The sequence below is a fragment of the Mesoplodon densirostris genome, chromosome 14 (assembly GCF_025265405.1).
Source record: "Mesoplodon densirostris isolate mMesDen1 chromosome 14, mMesDen1 primary haplotype, whole genome shotgun sequence".
NCBI lineage: Eukaryota > Metazoa > Chordata > Mammalia > Artiodactyla > Ziphiidae > Mesoplodon > Mesoplodon densirostris.
In genome coordinates, this window is record NC_082674.1 from 66,235,945 (window position 1) to 66,260,617 (window position 24,673).

Sequence of the window (24,673 nt, forward strand, 5' to 3'; positions counted from 1 at the left end):
GGTCTTCAATTGATTAGATGAGGCCCACCCACACTATGGAGAGCAATCTGCTTATTCAAAGTTCATCAGTTTAAATGTTAATCTCATCCAAAAACACCCTCCAAGTTAACACATAAAATTAATCATTACACCTGGGGAGCTTTAAAAAATACTGATGCCTGAGTCTCATCCCCAGTGATTTTGATTTCATTGGTCTAACGTGTTCTCAGCATCCAGATGTTTATCAGGGGCCCCAGTGGTGACACCTTACATTTTATCCCTGGAGATTTCACCTATAGATTCAGAAAGAAAAGATAACACCAACATACAAGAATCAAACTGTATGCTTCTACTATAGGAAGAAGCTCTTGTGTTACACTCTACCCACCTCTTTAGGGTTGTAATGATAATAACTGACTTTTTTCTCTGCAAAGTTGGGTTTTTTTGGTTTGTTTTTGTTTTAGGTAAAATGTCAGAACATGTGAAAATGCTGTACTTATTTATCTTAATATGCTAAAAATAGAGAAAATTAAAAAATTCTTCATGAGTCCAAGCTGGGCCATGACTCCTACTGATGGGGTTTACCCAACGCACTAATTCCAAGTTTGGCGACCATCAGCAAACTGGCACCTGCAATTAAGGCTGCAGGCATAAATTTTCCAGAGTGGTAGAATCTCATTCCCATAATGCCAGCCAAGGTTCCAGATGTAACTAAGAAAACCCAAATGTTCCTTGGATCCTGAGACAGCTGATAGGCACCCAGGCCCACTAATCCACCGAAGAGGAGCCTGGCAGCCAGGGATGGGACACTGCCTGCTTTTGCATAGCCAATGATCCCGCTGGAAGCAACCAGTGCTACATAGCCAAAGCCAATCCAATGTAAAGGCACTAGTGGGCCGGAGTCCTTCTGCATTGTTCTCTTTCACTCCATCCAAATGGAAGATCACACCAGGCCCTCACCTCCTTCCCAAAGGTCTGCATTTGCCGACAAGGGTGCACAGGCCTAGGAAACCTACTGTTTCTGCCACAAAGTTTAATAATATTTTTTTCTAATTCTATTACTCATCAATTTCCTCATTCCTCCTTGTTTTACATGTGGCCATTTTAATTTATATTTATGGTAATTAAAAATAAATTAGATTTAAAATTCAGTTTCTTAATCACAACAGGACTTTCAAAGGATTCAATAGCCACCTGTTGGCTACTGTCCATGTGTCCGGCAGCACAGATACAGGCTCTTTCCATCTTCGCAGAGAGTTCTGTTGGGCAGCCTTGATCTAGAACAATAAACTTAGCTCAGCATGCTTTGTGCCAAAAACTGAGATTATTGACACACAATCCTGCCCTCACAACACTTAATATGCAGCTGAAGAAACAATGCATGTGAACACATAATTATAATAAAATGTGATATTAACAATCATAACATATTCATTACACAAATATTTGGGAATCATGACTCACTTCTTTTTTAACAATCCATCTTTTAAGACATTTCAGTCCCACTTTTCCCCTTAGGTATTAAAACTGTATTTCCATATACTTAAAAAAATAAAGAATGTTTATAAGCAGCAGTAACAGGGGTAATGGGGTAAAGAGATGTTTCTTAAGGTAATTTCCTGCCCTATAAAAAGTGACACCCCCCGCACTGTCACCAGGTACAGGAGGTGACCCAAAGCAGCATGTCTGTAAAGTGTGATAGGACCAGAAGTACTCTAATTAAATGAATCCTCGAGAATTGTAAAAGGAAGTGAGAAGCATGAATCCTGAAGTACAAACAGAACCGGGGTGGTTGGTTCTGCCTTAGAAAGCTCTCGGGGCACAGAAATATGCAGCCAGAACGCCAGCTCTCATATTTACAGTCAAGCAGACCACAAAATTATGTCAGCCCCACTGCTGAATTCTCTCCCCCTTGGCGAGTTGCACGAGAAGCCCAGACATCAGAATTTCATTTGTGCATGTGGCATCAGAGTTATTCCTTGGAGAGTGAAGTGGTGGCCTGGGGTGTCTACAGCCCCAGAAAGGAATGACTGTCAGGCCGTGTAGACATGCCAAGGAAACAGGGTCTCAACACATGGAACAGGGGAGCAGATCAACTTCGGGGGTTTGGTTTCGGAGCCGCTCGGAAAAGTCTCTCCTTTACTCTTCTTCTGGTAACTGACCCCCTCTCTTCCCCGGGATCCCTCACCTGAGAACTGTGTTCAGAACCTGGGGAAACCCGTCTTCTCCTCGCTCAGCATCCGGACTCGCTCCACAGGTCCCTGCGGAGGCTATGGGGCAGTCACGTGACACTGGACCAGCCAATCAGCCTTGAGAGGAGTCCGCAGAGGCCTCACCACCACCCCACCCCAGATCCTGACTCAGAACTTGGAGCCCTTGCTCCCTGTCGCCTGCAGGATGCTTACTGCACCAGCAAAGAACAGCAGGCATTTGGAAACCTTCAGACGGATTTGTAAGTCTTTAAACAATGTTGTTTTCTCAAAGAGCAGAAATGCTGGAAAGGGAAAATGTAAATAAAGAATGAAAAGGTGTTTGATTTTCTGATATAACCTAATTTTACTACAATTTTAACCCAGTGACACACGTCTTTAAAAAAAAGAGAGAGATGCCCTAGTGGATTGAACGGTGGTCCCTAAGAAGATATGTCTAAGTCCTAACCCCCGGAACCTATGAATGTAACCTTGTTTGGGAAAAGGGTCTCTGCAGCGGTAGTTGAATTAAATATCTCAAGGTCATCCTGGATTATCTGACCTAAACGCAATGACCAGTGTCACAGAGGAGGCGGCCATGTGAAGACAGTAATCAGAGTGATGCGGCCACAGAAAGCAGTACCTGAAGCCACCAGAAACTGAGAGAGGTGAGGAGGGAAACTCCCCCAGAGCCTTCAGACTGAGAGAGGCCCTTCCCAAACCTTGATTCCAGACTTCTGGCCTCCAGAACTGGGAAAGAATACATTTCTATTGCTGTAAGTCACCACGTTTGTGGTCATTTGTTACAGCAGCCCTAGGAAACTAATAGAAATGCTAAATAAAAAACTTCATTTGTGGAATCATTCAAAACTTTGGCTATAGGAAGTATATACCTAAAAACAACTTCTTGCTTGTATTAATGCTTGGTCTGACATTAAAAGAATATCCAACAAAATGCTTGGTGTTTATCCAAAAATATTTTCTTTCAAACTAAGCCAGATTTGGGGAAAGTCTTGGCCTGGTTTCCCAGACTGGCTTTGAATCCTATTTCTTAAGTCAAAAGCAATGTCAGGGCTTCCCTGGTGGTGCACTGGTTGAGCGTCTGCCTGCCGATGCAGGGGACACGGGTTCATGCCCCGATCCGGGAAGATCCCACATGCCGCGGAGCGGCTGGGCCCGTGAGCCGTGGCCGCTGAACCGGTGCGTCCGGAGCCTGTGCTCCGCAGCGGGAGAGGCCTGTGTACCGCAAAAAAAAAAACAAAACAAAAAAAAGTACTTCCATTGTTTGGTTTTCATATTCTTATATTACAGGCCAAGATAAAACAAGGAGAATGGGTAAAATTGCTATTATTTCTTTCAGGAAATAAAGGACAGAGTCTCCTCCATACATTTAAATTGGCTTCTTCATATTTTTACATTTTTCTAAGGCTTCTAGCAATCAAGGAGCAGAAATAGTACTTCCCTCTTGTAAAGCGTCACATGGTTCCCAGCAAGGAAAGCATCCTATTGATTATAGGGGAAATTAAACAATTGTATTTTCCATTGATTCTTACAATGCCCGAGTGTGGCAGCTCAAAATTACTTCCCACCAAAGCATTCAGTGGCTCAGGAAAGGGCAGACCTCTGCCTCTCAGGGATCCGTACTAGAACACCAGGATCCAGTGCGAACTTACTCATGCACGTGGCTCCCCTGTTGAATCAGATCTTCGCAGGGGCGCTACTTGTCCTTCAACCGAAGCCAGAAGGAGACTGTTTCCAGAACAGCTGTAGGAGGAGACCCATTTGTACTTACCGGTGTTCCCCTCCCACCCCGCAGCGGGCAGCCTCTCTCAGAGGCTCCGGTGCCTGGAACTGCCCTTAGACACGCGTTCCTTCCCTTCTCAGCCTGGAGTGGTAACTTCTCAGCGTGGCTTTGTCTGAAGCTGCCTTAGAGAGAGGAGACCTGGGGTCACTCGACAGCCCTGGGACCTGTCCTCAAAGAAGATGGGAACAGGGAACGTTCTCACAAGGGCAGTGGAGATGCTGAAACAAGACCCAGGGAAGATAAGCATCCTCCCGAACCATGTTCCTGCAACAAATACAGAAGAAAAAAAACATGGAGGGCCCCAGCTAAAAGAGGCATTTTTTTCATTGGGTATTTCAGATTGTGCCAAAATGTGCCCGTGCAGCTTTAGGTCCCTTCTAGGTGTCTGCCTGGCTGGTGGTGCTGATGCTGTCAGTGCTCTGCTGGTACCCATCAGACCTGGCCACGTCAGCGCCGCAGGCTGACTTCCAACCATCACCGTTTCACCCCTGTGCCTGGGGACTTCTTCTGGCAGCTGGAGTCTTGTAAGGCAGCATCAAGGAATTAACACCCCCTACCCCCCCCCCCCCAACGCAGCCCTTGAACAGAGACTGGCAGGAACTAAAGCCTAAAACCCCTGGCTCCATCATGCTCTGAGCTGAGTGTACCATGCTGGTGCCCACGGGACCCCCGCAGGATTGAGCTCTGAGCGCCCACACTGGTTATCTTCTTCACAATGCACTCTTTATTGGCTGCCTCTGCTTACAGGCCTTCCTTCCCCAAGCCCCCTCCTACTGATGTTTCCTGGGCTCTCCTCCAGAAAAACGTGCACTTGTCTCAAGGTCTGCTTCTGGGGAAACCAAACTAAAACAATTGGTAGAGTTATCTGTAAGAAGAACCTCCCCTCTGCCTAATGGCTGCTAGCTCTGCATTCACAAAAGCTCTCTCTGTTCATAGCACCATCTTATTCTCTCAAGAAAGAATCATCCAGGATAGTTATCTGGTCTAAATACATTGTTTCCCTCTTGGCTTGTGAGTTGATTGTTGACAGAGAAATATTTTAGATCTATCATTTGTAATACACCAAGAAAGAACAGTATGCCAGGTACCAAGGCGGTATCAGCAAGAGTCCTAGGGGGACTAAACCCTCACCCCCAACCCAGAAATCCAAGGAGTCAAACCCTGCCCCCAAGGAGGCCAAGTGGAGAATCTAGACTTTCACCACCACCTGGAAGTCACAAGGTAACATCCCCTTACCCCCACTGGAGTGGTATCAGAGGAGCCCTACCAAAACACTAGACTTAAAATTAGATCCTGAACCATATACTGCCCCAAATATCCAGGTTTTAATTTTTAAAAAATCACTTTTCAGGGCCTCCCTGGTGGCGCAGTGGTTAAGAGTCCGCCTGCCGATGCAGGGGATACGGGTTCGTGCCCCGGTCTGGGAGGATCCCATATGCCGCGGAGCGGCTGGGCCCGTGAGCCATGGCCGCTGGGCCTGCGCATCCGGAGCCTGTGCTCCGCAACGGGAGAGGCCACAACAGTGAGAGGCCTGCATACAGCAAAAAGAAAAAAAAAAAAAAAAAAAATCACTTTTCATACAAAACATCAGGAATATCTCAAACTACATGAGAAAAGACGATCAGTAGACATCAACACCGAGACAACACAGATGTTAGAATTCTCTGACAAGGATTTAAAGCAGCCATCATAAAAATGCTTTGCCGACCAAATATGAAAAAGTCGAAACAAATGTTTAAAATCGAAAATCTCAGAAAAGATGTAGAAGATATAAAGAACCACCAAGTAAAAAGTTTAGAACTAAGAAATGAAATAGCCAAAATAAAAAGCTCAGTGATGGAGAGGAAATAAGAAAGAATCAGTGAACTTGAAGATGGAAGAATAAAAATTACCAAATCCAAACAACACAGGGAGAAAATAGATGGAAAAAAATGGAATAGAGTCTCAGTGACATGTGGGATTATAACAATAGGTCTAACGTGTATGTCACTGGAATCCCAGGAGATCAAAAAGAGGATGGAAATTAAAAAAATACTTAAAGAAATAAAGACTGAATGCTTCCTAAACTTGCCCAAAAGTGTAAACCTACAGATCAAGAAATGAGCAATCTTCAAACAGAATAAAACCAAAGAAACACATGCTAAGACACATTATAGGCAAACTTTTGAAACTAAAAACATGTGCGAGACCCTGCTTCCTTCAGGCGTGTGCCCTGACGTGCTCAGCTGTGCTTCAATGTTAATGGGTCGACAATATATATTAAACAAGATGTCTTTAAACAGAAACACAAATTTAAAAGGTTATCAATTGATCAGCTCATGAAAATGTTGTGGTCAGGAACTTGCAAGACCCAATCCTGTGTTTCACATGGCGCTGTGATTCAGTATTGCTAATCCACGGCTCATGGGGACATTCTAAAACATTACTACTACAAATAACTGAGAACCGAGTGTAGCTATTTGAAAAACAATACCTATGGATGGAAGAGAAAAATACTTTTGCTTCATTCCTAAATATCCACGTTACTTAATACTGTGTGTGCCTGTTGGCAGCTGCGTGGCTTCCCAAGCTTGGGATCAGATGGAGCAAGGCTGTCTCCATTTCTGTTTCCACTTGGGTTCTCACATGATACTTACTTTTAATCACAACAACTTCTGGAACCGCAATTTCTAAGAGATATGATATTGTCAGTGACAGTGTAGCACGCTGTAATGTTGAGGCTGTCAAACCGTGTTATCCCACAGGCATCAAGTATCACTGTGTTTCCCTTGAAATTTTAAACTATCCTGCAGCCTCTCAGTGAATCTCTGTGCTGTCCGGGTCACCTCCACACAGTTTGAGAATCATGGGTCTAATTAGGGAAAGAATAAAGACACAGTGAAATTGAATATTTTATTTAATAAAGAACAAATTTTGTTTTTTTCCCAATATGGAAAAAATTGCATTTCCTTTTTTTTTTGCAGAAAATAGGCTGGGAAATGAGGTTTGAATTAGCAGATGAAGGCTTTGAACAACACTTTAAATGTGTTTACCTTTTATTCTGAAGGCATTAAAGAACCAAAGATGGCCTTAAAGAGGGAAAGGCAGATTGGCAAATCTGTACATAATGTTTATATAATATTGATATGTAGATTTATCTATGCATGGAGATAGATAAGCTTATATATATCTGTGTATAATATAAACATAATAGACATGAGTAGTATATATTTAATGTAAACAAATATATAACTATATAAATAATGCCTGCATAAGTATATAAATAAATGCATATACAGTTATATAAATAAATATATGGGGCTTCCCTGGTGGCGCAGTGGTTGAGAGCCCGCCTGCCGATGCAGGGGACACGGGCTCGTGCCCCATTCCAGAAAGATCCCACATGCCGTGGAGCGGCTGGGCCCGTGAGCCATGGCCGCTGAGCCTGTGTGTCTGGAGCCTGTGCTCCGCAACGGGAGAGGACACAACAGTGAGAGGTCCGTGTACCACAAAAATAAATAAATAAATAAATAAATAAATAAGTTTTTAGGAACACAATGTGGTGGCGATGAAGGACAGATTGAATTGGGGATAAATTAGAGGTAGGAATGAGGTAGGAGATAGATGGGCCCCTGGGCCGGACAGCTGGTGTTTGTCAAGTGGCGTAACACTGAAGATTTGTTCTCACCCAGACACTCCAAGGACAAAGCTAGTGGCAGAAGCTGAGTTCTGCTGAAGTAAAGGGATGAGATGAGCACTCCTGAGGTCAAGGAAAACTTCCCCGTCTGCACATGCGCAAGAAGGCTCCTTGGGGGTCAAAAAGGGAGGGGGCGCCACCCCATAATAAGTGTGGACGTGCATCCACAGACCACTGTGGTGGGATCCATCTTAGCAAAAAGTTGCACACACATTTTGAGGAGGGTGTAGGACCCATCAGGTGTGAAAAAAGAAACCAGATAATTGGCCAAAGGTAAACAAAGACCTGGAAGGACTGTCCTATATAAGTGATTTTTTTTTTTTTTTTTTTTTTTTTGCTGTACGCGGGCCTCTCACTGCTGTGGCCTCTCCCGTTGCGGAGCACAGGCTCCGGACACACAGGCTCCGCGGCCATGGCTCACGGGCCCAGCCGCTCCGCGGCATGTGGGATCTTCCCGGATCGGGGCATGAACCCGTGTCCCCTGCATCGGCAGGCGGACTCTCAACCACTGCGCCACCAGGGAAGCCCTATAAGTGATTTTAATCACCTATTTACTGGGCTCCTCCTCATTGGGGGGACGCCCACACTCTTTCTCTCCGGGTGTGTATCTCTGCCTTGCTTCTGTCTTAACTAAACAAACTGCTTCTCTGTGTGTTCTACCATACGCTGTGCTATATCTCTACAGTAAGCTTTGTACCTGTTTTTACAGTTTTTGCCTCCTTGAAACATTCTTGCTTTCAAACAGGGGGCCAGTGAAACTTTACCTCTAGCCTCTAGCCCCTCGTGGTCTAGTGGCTAGGATTCCTGGTTTTCATCCAGGCTACCCAGGTTCAGTTCCTGGGAGGGAACTAAATCTCCCTTCAGGACCGCTCATGCTGTCCCTCTGAGATCAGGAAGACCAGACTGTACAGTAGTTTCAGTGCGAGATGGGAATAATTGACTCAAAGCAATATGTTTTTAAGAGACAGTGCAGAATTTAATTGGACCTTAGGGGTGTGTGTTTGACGTCCAGCTTCCTAGCTGGGGTAAACTGGATGGAAGGGGATGCCGTTCACCTGGCCTGGGTTTAGAACTCCCTGCCCTAGTGATGGGTGAGCCAGAGGAGGTAAGCTCAGGTTTAGCCTATGTGCCCGTCAGCTTGTCACACCACCGCTGAGACCCATCACCCTCATGCTTCTGTCAGTGTTAACCCCCATTTAGTGCTGATGGCCTGAAACATTGCTGCTTTTAGAGTTTGAGAGACCTAAGCCTGAACATTCCAGGCCATCTTGAGATTTTAAGTCAAGCCTCCCTAAATCAAATCTCTGCCCCTCAGTGAATGCACTGAGGCAACTGTTCCGAGATTAGCTCACACGGGGAGCAGGGACAACCCATCTTCCCTCAGGAGCACAGACTCTGATCGTGGAAAACAGAGATGGGTCACCTTCGGGAAGGAGCATGTTTATGGGGGAAGGATTGCTATGGACTGGATGTGTCCCCCTCCAAATCCATAGGTTGAAGCCCCAACTCCCAATGTGATGGCATTTGGAGGCGGAGTCTTTGGGAGGAAATTAGGGGTGAATGAGGTCATGAGGGTGGAGCCCCTGATGGGATGAGTGTCCTGTTAAGAAGAAAGAGACCAGAGCTTCCTCTCTCCACCCTGTGAGGACGCAGCAAGAAGGCAGCGTCTATAAGCCAGGAAGTTGCTCCCACCAGGAACTGAGTCCGTGGCACCTTGATCTTGAACTCCCAGCTTCCAGAACGGTGAGAAAGAACTTCCTGTTGTTTAAGCCGCCCAGTCTTTGGTAGTGTTGTGATGGTAACCCCGGGGTGACTAAGACAAGGATGATGATTGACCCGTAGGCAGGAGGAGATCCAGACACCCAGTGGGCAGGCGCGTGCCCGGGGCGGACCTGGGGAAGAGGTCAGTGGTGAGGGAGGGAGCATCATCTTACCGGCGCTGCTGGTGCCCTGAGGATGCGGGCTGGAGACTCCGAACCAGCCCCTGAGTGAGGAGAGCCTGCATTCAAGGATGCGTTGAGGGGCACGACCCAGAGAGATCACAGGAAGAGCAGCCAGATTCTGGAGCAAGAGGACGAGCAGGCGGTGACCGTGAAGATGCGCGGCACGGGGCTGAATGCGGGGCGCGAAGTCCGGGCACAGTCAGCGCGTGCACATGGCAACCCCCTAACAGAGGTCTACGCAGCGCTGAACGCGACACACGCGTCCTTGCTTCTGTTGCTTCAAGATGTATAGAAAGTCCACATATAGACAAGGTGCCTGTAGAGATGCCACAGAAAGTACATGGTAAAGTATCCACGTCCTCACCGTATTTATTGTCATTGCGATTTGCTGTTGCCTCTCCTCCTGGTCCTGGTCCTGCTCTCACTGGGTTTTGCGCGATTTACTCCCTCACCGTCTCGCGAGGCTTTGCCTGATCAGCCTTTTCAAGACAGCCCCGCTCGCAGCATTTTCTCTCTTCCTTCTCCGCTTTATGTGTCCCTATGGCTCTTGTCATCACCGGCCACTGTATAATGCAGCTATTTCCTTGCTTATGGTCTGTCTCCCCCACACCCTGCACCAGGACGGTAGCTCCACGAGGCCTGGGACGCCTTCTGTGATTGTCTTCCAGCACCTAGAACAGGTCCCGGCATTAACATTTGATAAATGTAATTACAATTTTGTTAACGTGGGACAAAAGAAAAGCACTATGTGCCATGAAGTTATATTTTTAAAGGACTTAGCTTGGTCTGGGGTGTCGGTAAGTTTTCTCTAAGCTGAGATGTGAAGGATGAGAAGAAAGGGGCTGGAGGGGGCGGAGGGCGGACACCAGGCAGAAGGCACAGGGAGCGGGGGAGGGGACGCAGCAGGACTGCCAGGCCAGCCTGGAGGGGCGAAGGCAGGGTCCGGGGCACTTCGGGGGGGCGGGGAGCAGTGAAGCAGAAGATAGACGGGTGGTGCTCAGGCTACTGTCCGCCAGCCAGGGAGCCCCGCATTCGAGAACATTTTCATGGGCAAACAGGCTCCAGCCCTCCAGCAGAGGGATTCTCCAACTTTTTCACCTCAGGACTTATTTCTGTTCCTAAAAGTTATTGAGGATCCCAGAGAGCTTTTATTTATATGGGTAGACCTATGCATTTCAACCATATTTATTTATGTGGGTTATATCTATTGCATATTTCCCATCATTAAAACTAAGAACTTTTTAAAACACTGAATTCACTTAAAAATAACAATAACAATAAGCTATCACCTGTTCACATAAGTCACACATTTTTGTGAAAATGTAACTATGTTTCTCAAGACAATGCAAAACAAAAAACCTAAGAAGAAGAGTCACATTGCTTTAAGTTTTGCAAATTGCTTTAATGTCTGGCTTAAAATACAACTGAATTTTCACAGCTGCTTCTGCAATCAATCTGCTGCAGAATCACGCCACACAGCCTCTGGAAAACTCCACCATACACTCACGAGAGAACACGAGTTAAAAAGGAACCTAATCTCTAGCATTATTACGAAGGTAGTTTTGACCTTGGGAAACCTTCTTGAGAGGGTCTTGAGGCCCCCAGACCTGGGTCACACTCAGGGTCTCCTGCTCTCATGTGGGAAGGTGTCTGTGCAAGACAACCTGCCTGCATAAGGACAACCCAGGATGCTGATGGCTCTGAACTCTTCCTCCAAGAGGGCTCATAAGTGGACGTTATCATTCTCAAAAAAAAGTAAAATCATGAGTGTGCTTTTATCACTTTTCCTTTTATCATTTCTCAGTGATTCGATACATCAGGAACATCCTCTGCAACCCACGTAAACTAGAAAGAAAAAGAAGATAAAATGTTTAAAGTGCTAACGTTTTCAGAAGAACAAGTATGACATCAATGCTGCTACTGTAAGTTACAGCTGAACTAAAAGGCAAAAGAGATCAATCTGTCCCTCTAATAGTTTTTCATGTCACAGGATAATTGGTTCCCCTCAGATAAGTCATTCAAAAATTTAAAATTTATTTCTTGCATGTAATGTAATACTGTTTACCTTGGCAATTCTTTTGTTGCTCTTGTTGCTGTTCAAATTAAGAAATGTATGGCCATCTAAATGTATGTGCTATTGAATATATAACTTACCGCCCATCCCAGTTCTGTGAGAATTCTCTTGGGAAGCAAGTATTGATTTTTTTAAACTTTATTTATTGAAGTGTATTTGATTTACAATGTTAATTTCTGCCATACAGCAAAGTGATTCAGTTATCCATCTATTTACATTCTTTTTCACATTCTTTTCCACACTCCCAAAGACATTCTACGAAGCCACCATCACCCTGATACCAAAACCAGACAAAGACACTACTGAAAAAGAAAATTACAGGCCAATATCTTTGATGCATATAGATGCAAGTATTGATTTTGAACTATGTTAAAGGAGACCTAGAAATATATTGGAAAGAATAGCTTGAGTAGAACAAGAGAAGTATCAGACAACTTAGTACTTCTTTAAAAAAAATGAATAGGGTTTTAAAAATGGTCCAAAGTTTCGGGCCTCCCTGGTGGCGCAAGTGGTTGAGAGTCCGCCTGCCGATGCGGGGGATACGGGTTCGTGCCCCGGTCTGGGAGGATCCCATATGCCGCGGAGCGGCTGGGCCCGTGAGCCATGGCCGCTGAGCCTGCGCGTCCGGAGCCTGCGCGTCCGGAGCCTGTGCTCCGCAACGGGGGAGGCCACAGCAGTGAGAGGCCCGCATACCGCAAAAAAAAAAAAAAATGGTCCAAAGTTTCCACTTTGCATTCATGCTTCTGCTGTCTCTTAAATTAGTGCAATTATTACCCATTAGTTTCTATAACTAAAGCTGTTTTGTACCATTTCTATCACTGGTTGAAAAAATGTTTAATTGCTGTAGGATTTAGACTTCTGAAATGGAATGCTGTTTTAAACTTGGTGGTAATTGTGTGCAGTACAGCCTGCTTCACCTTAAAATGATGAGTATTTTGTGAAAGATAACAAACTGCAGAGCTAATCAATGGGAAAATTACTCAGCAGTGGAGGTAGGTTTTAATTAATGATATTGCTCGCTTGTTAGGAGAGGTCTTTGGAAAGGTAATCAAAGAAACATCACATATGGGCCATTTGTTCTCGTAAGACTATTTTTTTTTTTTTTTTGCATGAATATAGTAATTCCATTTATTTAGCATTTATCAGTTTATCTTTTTTTTAATAAATTTATTTATTTATGGCTGCGTTGGGTCTTCGTTGCTGTGCACGGGCTTCTCATTGCAGTGGCTTCTGTTGTTGCAGAGCACGGGCTCTAGGTGCGCGGGCTTCAGTAGCTGTGGCTCGAAGCCTATAGGGCACAGGCTCAGTAGTTGTGGTGCACCGGCCCAGCTGCTCCGCGGCATGTGGGATCATCCCGGACCAGGGCTCGAACCTGTGTCTCCTGCATTGGCAGGCAGATTCCCAACCACTGCGCCACCAGGGAAGCCCTATCAGTTTATCTTAACAATATTATAACTTTCAGAATATAGGTCTTGCATGTATTTTGTTCAATTAACCCCTAAGCATTATCTTTTGAAATATTACTGGATTTGATTTGATTTGATTTTTAATTCTTTGTTAAGGATTTTCATTTCATGTTCTTGAGGGATATTGGTCTTTTCTTTTGATGTGGTGCCTTATTCTGGTTTTGGTGTCAGGACAATGCCAGCCTTGTAGAATAAATTGGGAAATATTTCCTTCTCTGTTTTCTGATTGTGTAGCATTGGCATTATTTCTTCCTTAAATGTTTAATAGAATTCAACAATAAAACCATCTAGGCCTGGGGCTTCCCTGGTGGTCCAGCGGTCAAGATCCATGCTTGCAATACAGGGGGCCTGGGTTCGATCCCCGGTCCGGGAACTAGATCTCACATGCCACGACAAAGATCCCGCACGAGGCAGCGAAGATCCCACAGGCTGTGACTAAGACCCGGTGCAGCCAAATAAATAAATATTTTTTAAAAAACAAAAAACCAAACATCTAGGCCTGAGGTTTTCTATGTGGGAAGGCTTTAAATTTTTTTTTTTTTTTTTTTTTTTTTACAAATTTAATCAGTTATACATATACATTTGTTCCCATATCCCCTCCCTTTTGCGTCTCCCTCCCACCCTCCCTATCCCACCCCTCCAGGCAGTCACAAAGAACCGAGCTGATCTCTCTGTGCTATGCGGCTGCTTCCCACTAGCTATCTACCTTATGTTTGGTAGTGTATATATGTCCATGCCGCTCTTTCACTTTGTCACAGCTTACCCTTCCCCCTCCCCATATCCTCAAGTCCATTCTCTAGTAGGTCTGTGTCTTTAGTAAGACTATTTTTGAAAAGGGAATTTCTTGACTAGTTTTCGGTCCATCTCCAAATCCTCCTAAGGATTTAGGATGGAATTATGTGTCCCCTGGCAACTTTCTGATGGGTCTCCTCTCTCCCTGTGTGGAAATAAATGAAGACCACCCAAATGAGAACCAGTAAAGGCTGATATTCAGAGCTGGCAAAAGAGAGGGAGTCAGCCATCATCGCTTGGTTTTGACAGAGACTCAAAGGCAGGCAGAGGACTGGGAGAGCGTGATAGTGGAAAAAATGGAAGGTTTCAGGGATGCCCTGATAGGAGACTGCTGGTCTGGGGAGGCTGCATGGGGGTGCCTTCGTTTGCAAGAGTTGCCATGGCGAAGTACCACAGGGTGGGCGGTTATTTTCCCACATTCTAGTGGCTGGAAGTCCAAGGTTAGGGTGTCAGCACAGCTGGTTCCTTCTCGGGCCTCTCTCCTTGCCTGGTAGATGGCCATCTCCTGGCTGTGTCCTCGTGTGGTCTTTTCTCTGTGAGATGGTATCGCTGGGGTCTCTCTGTATTATAATCTCCTCTCCTTATAAAGACAGCAGTCCTGCTAAATTAACACCCACCCTAACGACCTCATTGTAACGGAATCTCCTCTTGAAAAGCCCTATCTCAAAATACAGTCACTTCCTGAGGTACAGGGTGTTAGGCTTTACAGTACAAATTTTAGGGGCATGTAATTTATCCCATACTCATGGGCTAACTAGAAACGGGGCATCCTCTGTGGTTGGTTAGGAGAGCATACGTGGCTTTCTAGGGATGCTGTACGTCAGAAGTAAGGGCAAACATTTGAGAAGCTGGCTGTTATTAAGCCCTGACTGTACACAGGCTGGGTTTGGCTTCCTGGTCGGGGTGCTGCAGATGTTGGGGCAGAGTCTTATTGTCATATACGGTCTGCTGTCATGGGTTTGTATATTCAGTCTTACGTGGAAAAAAACGGAAGCGCCTGTTCTGTGACGACGTCTGTGTCTGCCGATCTGGAACTGAACCTGGCTGGCTGAGCACTGGCACTCAACAAACAGTGGCTGAAGGAGAGGACTCGGGTCAGAATGCTCCTCTATAACAAGCATCCCCCTCACCCTCTACGACCGGCTTTTCTTATCTGCAAATGAGCACACTTCACCCTCCTAACAACAGCCGTTTACTGAACAATTACTAGATGTGCGATCGGGGTAGGCACTTTGAAGTCACACTGAACAGCCCTATGGATGATTATTCTCATTTTACAGATGAGGAGATGGTTTCCGAGTTATTATCTTGCCAAGTTTCTTCCATCACTGGATGTGTGACCCAGGACAGTCCGCTCTCTTTGTCTGTGACCTTTCAGTTTCCTCTTTCAAAAGAGGGAGAAAAAAAACACTGGCATCAGAAGCTTGTTATGAAATCAAGAAATGGGGGAAATGAAGAAAGCTCTTCCTTGTGGCAAAATGCCAGCCACTCCGTGCAGAGGGAGAATGGAACTAGGAAATCATCGTCCTTGCAGGCGAGAATCACGATCAGAGGCTTAAACCAGCGAGTAAACGTTTGAGGAGAAACAGAACATTTACATACTCTCCACGCATCTCCGTATCTCCGCACAAATTACTTTTAATTATAAAGGAAGGAACAGTAAATTCACTGTGGAGAAACCTGGCAGATGCCACCTTAACCATGTAATAAAAGTTAAGCTCATAGTATTGTAACAAATGAACCCAGTACGTAATTTTGAAATGATGCTCTGAGAAGGACATAACACTGGGGTATTTCTGGCCAAAAAGAAAAGAGCGTAATCTGGGGTTAATCTGAATTTGATTGTGAGGAAACAACAGACAAGCCCAAATGGAGGGCACTTAACACAAGAAATAGTCTGAACTCTGCAAAAATGTTAAGGTTAAGGAAATTCTGTTCCAGATTAAAGAGATCGAAGAGAAGAAATAACTAGAGCAGATGATTCTGGATCGGGTCCTGGGCTTGCTTTATTGTTTATTATTATTATTTGCTGTAAAGGACATTCACAGGACAGTTGGTAAAACGTGAATAAAGTCCGAGATTACATCATAGTATAACAATATTATTTCCCTTATTATGTAAGAGAATGTCCCTGTTATTAGGAAAATAAAATAAAGCAGAGTTCCCCAACCCCGCGCCCGGCTCTCTGAAAGTAGAGCATTCCCAAGGAAGCTTTCGTAAGCCGAAGAAGTTACCTTAGGACAGGTCTTGCTAGCTGGTGCACAAAATAAAGAGGAAAAAGCACAGATGCTCACAGATGTGCTTCACAGCCCTGGGAGCTGGATGCTGAGTGTGGTTCCAGGAAGGAGCTTGGCGGGGCCACTCATGCAAAACACCTGGACGCACCTTTCACTTTTTGCCTTTTTTTTTTGTAAAAGTGAGAAATCCTCCTAGGATTTCTTTCTGTTAGTGAAAACAGGCACTAATGTAGGTTTTTTTCTAAAAGCGAAGTGGCTTAAAGCGAACTTATGGAAAGCGGGGGATCCCTGTATTTAGGGGGAAAAGGGCAGGACAAAGCAACTTGTCCTCCAACAGTTCAGGACAAAACAAACAGAAGTACAGGATGATAAAGCAAACCTAGTCAAGTGCCAACCTTTGGGGAATCTGGGGGAAGGTATTGCTTATCCAATTTTCTGTGTCTGAAATTATTCCAAAATAAAGTTAAAAAAAACCCCTTGTTATGAGTAGTAAATGAGTTAATATTTATAAAGGACTTAGAACATAGCCCTTAAAATATCAGTGTTAGGTATTATTAGTGTCACACACTTCAGACGTGGCAGGGCCACCTCTAGATGGCCTTTAATCCCCTCATACCTTCACTTCGTAATTCGGAGTTGCGGGGCAAAAGCCTTTACATAAATTGTGAAGTGCTGTACCCTTGTGAATGTCTGTGAGCTTGTGATATGAGCTCAGGATCTTGTAGGTGTTTGTAAAGCAGGCTTAGTCTGCATCACTGACAAGGTCATTGAGGCAACACAAGGTTCAAACAGCTTCACGAAGGTGACAGCTTGGAGGAAAATCCAGATCTCCCAGATTTGAGTCCTGTCCCTTTAACTTTAGGTTGTGGACTACAAGGGAAAGTTTAGGAAAGGGGAATTTCTTTCACAGCCGGACTTGTTTTCCACCCGCTCAGTCCTGCAAGTGTGGCTGTGACCCCTGACCCCGCCAGAGGCCAGGTCTGCCTCCCAGTGGACCCCTAGGATGGGGAGGTGCGGAAAGGATGACAGCAACCCAGGGGCAGCCAGTCACACCTCAGTGTCTTCTCGTCTGTATCGGATGCTGAAAAGGCATCTAACTTACATCTGATGCTAAAAAAGATCTTTTTCTCCCCATCTGAAAATACCGTAGGTGTTAGCTGGTGTTAGCTCGTGCACGTCCAGGATTCTGGCCGCTACGTGCATCCAAGATCCTGAGCCTGTTTCTTCTTAATAGTGGTCATCTCCCCATTAACATTTCTAAAGACTAAATGACAATTTGAAAGAAGAAAACCTATGAGTTGGCTGGGAAAAAAATGTTTCTTCCCATGTTTGCATTGTTTAATGGGCTCCAAACAAGTGAGTATCTGAAATTCATTTTTGCACTGCCCACTAACAAATTTGTTTCACTGATTAAGTATGAAGAACACGTCTGTAGGTTATTTTCCTCCCTGAGGTACGAATTTCATTTACAGAATGCTAACTCAGGTAAATCAGAACCTGAAGACATTACGCTTAGGGAAAATGATGCAAAAAAAAAAAAAAATATATATATATATATATATTTTTTTGCCTCAGTTTCCCCATCTGTAAAATAATCTGGGGGTTTGTCAGCCTCAGTTTCCCCATCTGTAAAATAATCTGGGGGTTTATTGTGAGAGCTGAATGGCATAATAGGAGAGAAATACTTTCTATGAACAGTAGTTAAGTGAAAACAAATACCCCAGATTCGGCAATGGTACCGTTAGAAAGTATTTCCTCATTTCCTACCCAAACCCAGATACTTCAGAGCTGGGAGACTCACGGAACTTCCCGATTTGACTGCTAACCAAAGACAACGTTCAGAAAACAGAAAGAATGTTCCCTGTGAGCACAGCCCATCATCCGTCAGCAGTGGATAAAAAAAGAAAAGGACAGCGGTGGACCCTGAGTTTAAAAACAGAAAAGGAAATTCAGGTTATTAGGAGCAAATGGATAACATCAAGTGAGTTTCTGATGCTTAGGAATAAGTTTATTCAGGTTTTTTGGGTTTTGTTGTTGTTGTTATGTTAAGAAAGGAATATTAAAGTGCCAGAAGAGGCTGGGAATTCCTAGCAAATTCGTAGACTGATAAAAAAAATCAAATAATCTGCTCCTACTTCAGGTGCCTCTAAGCAATTAAAGGATGTCAAAACATTTTATTTGCCATACATTTGCACAGAAACAATCATCAGTTGATAGCTTTATATATATCAACTAGCTTTGTGATTTCCTTAGGAAGCCAGAGCTTAAGTCCATTTAGCCCCACTTCACTGATTACCCCAACCATAAATAATAAATGCACTTAAAATTTTACAACAATGATTTGCATATTTGCCCGCAGGTGGTAATTCTTCTACAAGCATAACGTTATTTGGCCACCCTTATTGAACTTCTCATTAAATTTTCCTGAAGGTAATCAAGGCACCAACTTCTGCAGCATTTAAACACTAAAAGGAGAGCATATAAATTATTTTTCTATTTCATGGTTAAGGGGTTTTAATAATGGCACTATTATTTATTAATTACTACAATTATTAAATATCACATTCCAGGCACTAGGGAGACATTTCAGAACCTGATCTCTACTCTTACCATAAACCTTGAAGGTAGGTACTGTTATGTGTCTTACACAAAACCAAGGCCCATAGAGTTTGCGACCTGCCTGGCGTCCCTCGGGGGATACGGGGCGGATTCTTCAGCATTACCCCCATGCCCACTAGCCCCAGGATTCTATCACATCACTTTTCTGTAGCCATATTGTCCCTATTTCACTGTTACGAAACACTCTTCCTTAAGTCCGTGTGCCAAGTTGTCCTTTCGATGCCGTGCCTCCGAATTCCAGGTGTCAGAAACTTGTCACCAGAATCGGGGAATCACTGAGGAAGCGTTTTCGGCCCACACTTTTGATTGAGGGCGGCGCATTTTGCCCAGTCGGTTTTATCAATGGTTGAACCCCTGTGACGTTTTAAATTTCTGCAAGCTTCTAGAGGATAAGGAAAGAGATTCTACTCACGTTCGCATGGCTACTGCCCGACCCAGAGTCCCCAGCACATAGCGGGCACTCAATAAATACTGAATGAACTGGGTATCTAGTTCATTGCTTTTTCCCTAAGAATCCTCAGTGAGGTCAATGAACATAAATACATACGAATTTTAAAGTAGTATTTTTAATGAAGGATTTGTGTCTCCAAAATGTTAGCTCTCGCAGCGACCCGGGATGGAGGGGCCAGCGGTAACTTTGGTCCCTCTGAGATGGGCACTACCTGGTAGTGTCACTCAACTCCTCAACGCAACCTTGCTCCACCCGGGGGTCCCGTCAACCCGCACCCCAATAGCTCTGTCGGTCTGCGGGAGGACCCCCGCGCAGCCAGCGGCCCACCGCCTCCCACGCACACGCTGGGAGCGCCTTGAAGTTCAAACACGCGTGCTCACCAGCAAACAAAGGGCGGCGCGGTCTCTGTCCCGGGACCAGCTGCGGCCCCCTCGGAAGGGAAGAGGGCCGCAGGGACAAACGGGCGCTCCGCACGCGGGCAGACGGACAACCGATCTGCGGCCCCATCCGCGGCTCCCGCTCCGGGTTCTCCGCGCGCCGGGCCAGCAGCCCGGGTGCCGCGGTCCCGGGAACGTTGCCGGCCCTCCCGGGGCCGGGCGCGGGCGGCGGGGAGGCCGGGCAGACAGGGCACTAGGGAATTCCCGGGGGCAGGTGGCCCACTCCCGCTCCAACCCCGACCCCGGGCGCCTCGGAGAAGCTCCCGGGAGCGAGCTCCGGGCGGCGGCGCGGAGCCCCGGCCGAGCGGGCGGAACAAAGGGAGCCAGCCGGCCGGGAGGATGCTGCGCTCGCCCCGCTGCGCCCCGCCCGGCCGGCTCCCGGGCTCTGCCTCGCGCGCAGGTAGCCCGGCCTTCGGCGCCGCGGGAGGGTGTGCCGGAGAGGGGCGCACAAAGACTCACTTCCGCGGGGCCAGGCGCCCCGACACCCTCTCTGCCACTCACAGCCCGTCCTCATCCCTGCATCCCTGCCGCCGGCGGGGCCCGAGTGCCCGCGGGTGCCACGCGCCGTGCCGGGCGGAGCCTGTGCAGGTGACCCCCGGAGGACCGGGGCTGGCTGGAGGCGGCGGCGGGGACAGGCGTGCCTTTTGAGGCCGCCGCGCCGCCCGAGTCTGCGGTCGCTCTGTGTCAGAAGCGGGGCTCGGCGTGCACCCCCTGCGCCGCTGCTGCAGGGCAGCGGGGCCGGGGGCGTGGGGAGCCGACGGGGAACTTCCCGGGGCCGGTCGCCGCCCGCTAGGTGAGCGGGGCCGGGAGGGGAGGCCGGAGGCGGCCGCGGAGGCGGAAGGGCCTGGGGGCGGGGCGCGGCGCAGGCTCGGCGCGGGGGCCAGGAGCCCAGAGCCGCTGCCGGGAACAATGAGGCGCGCGGCGCGGGCTGAGCGCAGCTCCGCGCCTGGCGCCGCCGCTGCCGGACGCCGAGCGATCCGGACCCGCGAAGGCGGCTCGCCGGGGCTCCGGGGCGGCGTCGGGAGGCTGCTCGGCGGAGGCGGGCGGGAGTCGCTGAGCCGCGCGCGTCTGGCGCCCGGGCCCCGGGTCTCCGCTCCAGTTGGCGCGATTGTGGGAGCGCGTGGCGCGCGCCCGAGCGGCCGCCGGAGAGGAAAATGTGACACGCTCATCCCCGGCTCCAGCGCCTCGGGGTTGGGCGCCAGGAGGCGCGGCGTCCGGAGAAGGTGGGCGACCAGGGGCTCGGGGCCGGGCGGTGCCAGGCGTCTTCCGCGGGGTCGCCGCAGCTCGGGGGCAGCTCAAGCACCGGGTTAGACTCGGCGATCCGCACCCAGACCTGTGGGCGGGATGTTGAGGGCGGTTTGCCGGGGAGAAGCAGGAAATTCTTAGAGAGGTGAGCCCCCCGGCAGGCTTGTCCTCCTCGGGGACAGGACGACCCAGTGTGCCCCAGTGGCGCAGTAACAGTCATCTATCTTTTCTTTGGGCTCTGGAGGGGAATCGAGGTCTGTAATTGTCTTTCTCGACCCCGCCCGCAGGCAAAACTGAGCTTCTTAAAGCTTAAAGTGCGTTCCACTGATTTCTAGTTTTCTGTAGCTGAGGCGTTTAGGGGGAGAAGGGATCTTTAGAATCCTGAAGACCCGGGTATTCATTCGTGCACACTGGGCGCGAGGAAAACTCCTGCTTTGAGTTGTTTTACTTTCCACCGTGCACCGAGGGGAGATTTGATACACTGGGGGTACGGAATGGAACATCCATCTCGTTCGGATTTTGCGATGCAGGGGGCCGGAGTGAAGTTAAACTCCTGGCTTGAGGGAAGCAAGGGATGTCTCCTTCCAAAGCGATCTGAATAGCTGTTCGAAGAAGCCGTGCTTTCCAGGAATTTAAATGAGACTTTTTGTGATCGCCTTCCAGGTCTCTTCTCCTAGTACCATATTTGTTTTGTCAGGCTGAACTTTCAAAGCTGTTTTATAATCCGAGAAGCACTTTGGGAGAAAAGTAATGCTTGGCTGGATTTTTTGTGAACGTGTTTTTAGTGGTCATGCTGAAAATTTGAGGAGAGACGAACCATATTTGGTCGAAATCTTTGCTTTCTGTGCGGTTGTTGTTCTAACGGTGAAGGGGCCAGCTGATCCTCAACGCGGCGGGCCGTCTGCTTGGTGAGGACATTGTTGGCGGACTCGGAAGGCATTCTAAGTACTTTCTGAACATTTTAAAAAGCCTCATGCGAGTTGCTTGATATTTACATTTTCTGACATTTTGGTCAACATACTTTGCCATATTGAAATAAAATTCGTGACCCAGGAGTTTCAAAAAATTGAAACTCTATTGTAGCAAACTCAGGGCTAACATTTTCTTTTCAAAGGAGAAGTGATGGCCTTGAACTTATTTTTACCCTGTTATTTTTCTGAAATTGGTAACCAAAATTTTTACAGCACTTGAAGGCTCGCATTTCCCACTAATGCATCAGGGAAACTGTTGACAGTAGGGGAAGGACATTGTGATCAAAATGGGGAGCGTTCTAAAATAATGGGTGAATTGCCTCGAATTTTACAGCTAGGTTACAAAAAAGCCACTGAAACATGTTGGAATTCTTGATACAATTTTTGTTGTGAGTGATAGAAACGAGCATTTTACCTTTGTGCTTGGTGCAGTTGAAGCTTCTGGAGCTTTGAGCTGAATCTCTGTAGAGATTGTGGTGTGAGCCTCGGCTCTTGGTGGGGTTCTGAGCCCCGCAATTTAGACAGGAAGGGGAGATGGTGGAAGAGCGTTCAGAGCGGAGACCAGCATTTGGTGAGTGTATTATGTGCGCGATCTGGGAAGTAAAGATAAAGAAATGAGGACATTTAGACCGGAAGATTCAAGGCTGAGATAATTTAATATTTGAAAAAATGTGAATGGATTTATTATGCAGAGAAGGGCAATCAACTGTTTTCGGTCTCTGATGAGTTTAATTAAGAGGGATAGGGTTTCCTCAAGGCGTGAAGACTTAAGTTGGGTCTAGGGAAGGATCTGTGGGTAGCCAGTGAGACTGGTTAAATAGGGAAGTGGTTGCTGAGAAATTCCTGTAGATGTTTGTTTCTGGAGCTCTTTTTCTGAGATTCTCCTCTTCCTGAGATGATGTAAGTGTGTGAGTATCTGATCTAATGGTTATAGTAACTGAGATTTTATACTCTGGGTCTACAGTTTATCCAAGCATTTCTCAAGTACTCCAGCCCGCCCTACAGTGACAAACTCATTTCTAGGCTTCTGTACCTACCATTTAGGTAAGCAAATGATGGGTTCCTTTCCAGAAAGGAGAGATTTGCTCTTTGAGAAACTTTTAATTAATTTTCGGATTTGGTGAATTTTCTATTCTAATTTTGAATAGAAATATCTTATGCATTGATAATTGGGACAGTCTTTGGGTTTTTTTTTTTTTTTTTTTTTTTTTTTTTTTTTGCGGTACGCGGTCCTCTCACTGTTGTGGCCTCTCCCGTTGCGGAGCACAGGCTCCGGACACGCAGGCTCAGCGGCCATGGCTCACGGGCCCAGCTGCACCGCAGCATGTGGGATCCTCCCGGACCGGGACACGAACCCGTGTCCCCTGCATCGGCAGGCGGACTCTCAACCACTGCACCACCAGGGAAGCCCCAGTCTTTGTTTTAATATTCACGTCTCTTTAAGTGTACAGTGTTCTTCCCCCTCCTGGACCTTCTGTTATGTGACCTTAAATTTTAATTGATTAATTAAGTGAACTACTTGCTTAAATGTCTTAGTGAAAGATAGTGCCTGCAAGGCAGGTGTATGTTAAGCTTTGAGATTTTAAGCATTGAAAGCGTCTCCTTAAAAAAGAATTATGGGATGAAATTGACAACTGACAGTAAGAGAAATAATTACATAGAATCAGATACTAATTTTGGAATCAGGACAGTGCGGGTGTAATTTACACAACAGTTTTCAACGTTCTTAACAGATTGGTGTCAAGTCCAAACCCTGAATGTGCTGTAGAAGGTGACCAGCTACTGTTAGTGTATAAACATCAGACTCTCGATTTAATCCATCTGCCATTTTTCTACCTTTGAGAGATTAATTTGTAAACATTATGAAATGCACAGTGCATGGGCAGCAACGTGGATTTATTATGACTCTCACCAAATCCGATCCTGATCTGAAATTCCAAGCCCCGCCTCCGAATTGATAGGGTAGAGTTGCAATTCAGAATGCTTGGAGCCCACCTGGCCTGCGGGTGAAGTGGTAGTCGTAGTATAAAGGGGTGAGGTGTGGCCTGGGCAGTCCTAAGCTAGTGGCTTGGTCCAGCACTCGCATCCATCCTAGACCTGCCACTTGGTAAAAGCTGGTCCCCAGCAGTGGTCTGGCTACTGTCTTCACTTGGCCGCGTGCAGGTTGCGGGCTGTCCCCCAGCGCCAAGTCCCTCCTGCTTTGGGGAGGAATTGCTCTAATGACATCAGACCACTGCCCCCTCTCAGGGACTTGTCTGCACAGACCTGTCTGTGCCCCTCCTGGTTTCTGCTGCCCCCTGTGGTCTTCTCGAGGAAAGAATTCCCAGTTGCAGGCAGTTGTTGTTTCTGACAAGGGTGTGAGGATTGGGGTTGGGGATTTGCACTGAACTTTCTCAGAGCGAAGCAGCAAGGAGACCTCCTGGACGCGAGTCTTGCAGTGACCGGCACGTGGTTTCCAGGGCTGCAAGGTAAAGACTCAGGTTAAACCCTCTGCAAGGTGTCCTCCGGTGCTGGGATCGCGTGGAATTGATAACTGTATTCTGGCGTACCGAAAAGCAGATTCCCCTGCACAGAAGAGAACAAGCATTTAGTTTTCATGCTGGACATCCCTGCCAACACCACGTAGCCCCAGGGAGAGCAGTGCTTCCAAGAATAATAACAGCCACTGCTTCGAGGTCTGCACGGGGCACCAAGGGGTACCTTGGCCACAACCTGGGGGGGCGGGGGTTATCATTCCCATTTTACAGATGAGGAGACTGAGCTCAGAAGGAGGAAGTGGCTGCCTCCAGC

At 46.9% G+C, this 24,673-nt stretch overlaps 1 protein-coding gene across 1 annotated transcript; it reads right to left on the reverse strand.

Moving 5' to 3' along the window:
* Window positions 1-313: 313 nt before the first annotated feature.
* On the reverse strand, window positions 314-892 carry LOC132501875 (transmembrane protein 14C-like). Its single transcript, XM_060117637.1, has one exon. It carries the CDS (start codon window positions 890-892, stop codon window positions 548-550), a length of 345 nt encoding a protein of 114 aa, XP_059973620.1. The 3' UTR covers window positions 314-547.
* Between the last annotated feature and the right edge of the window lie 23,781 nt (window positions 893-24,673).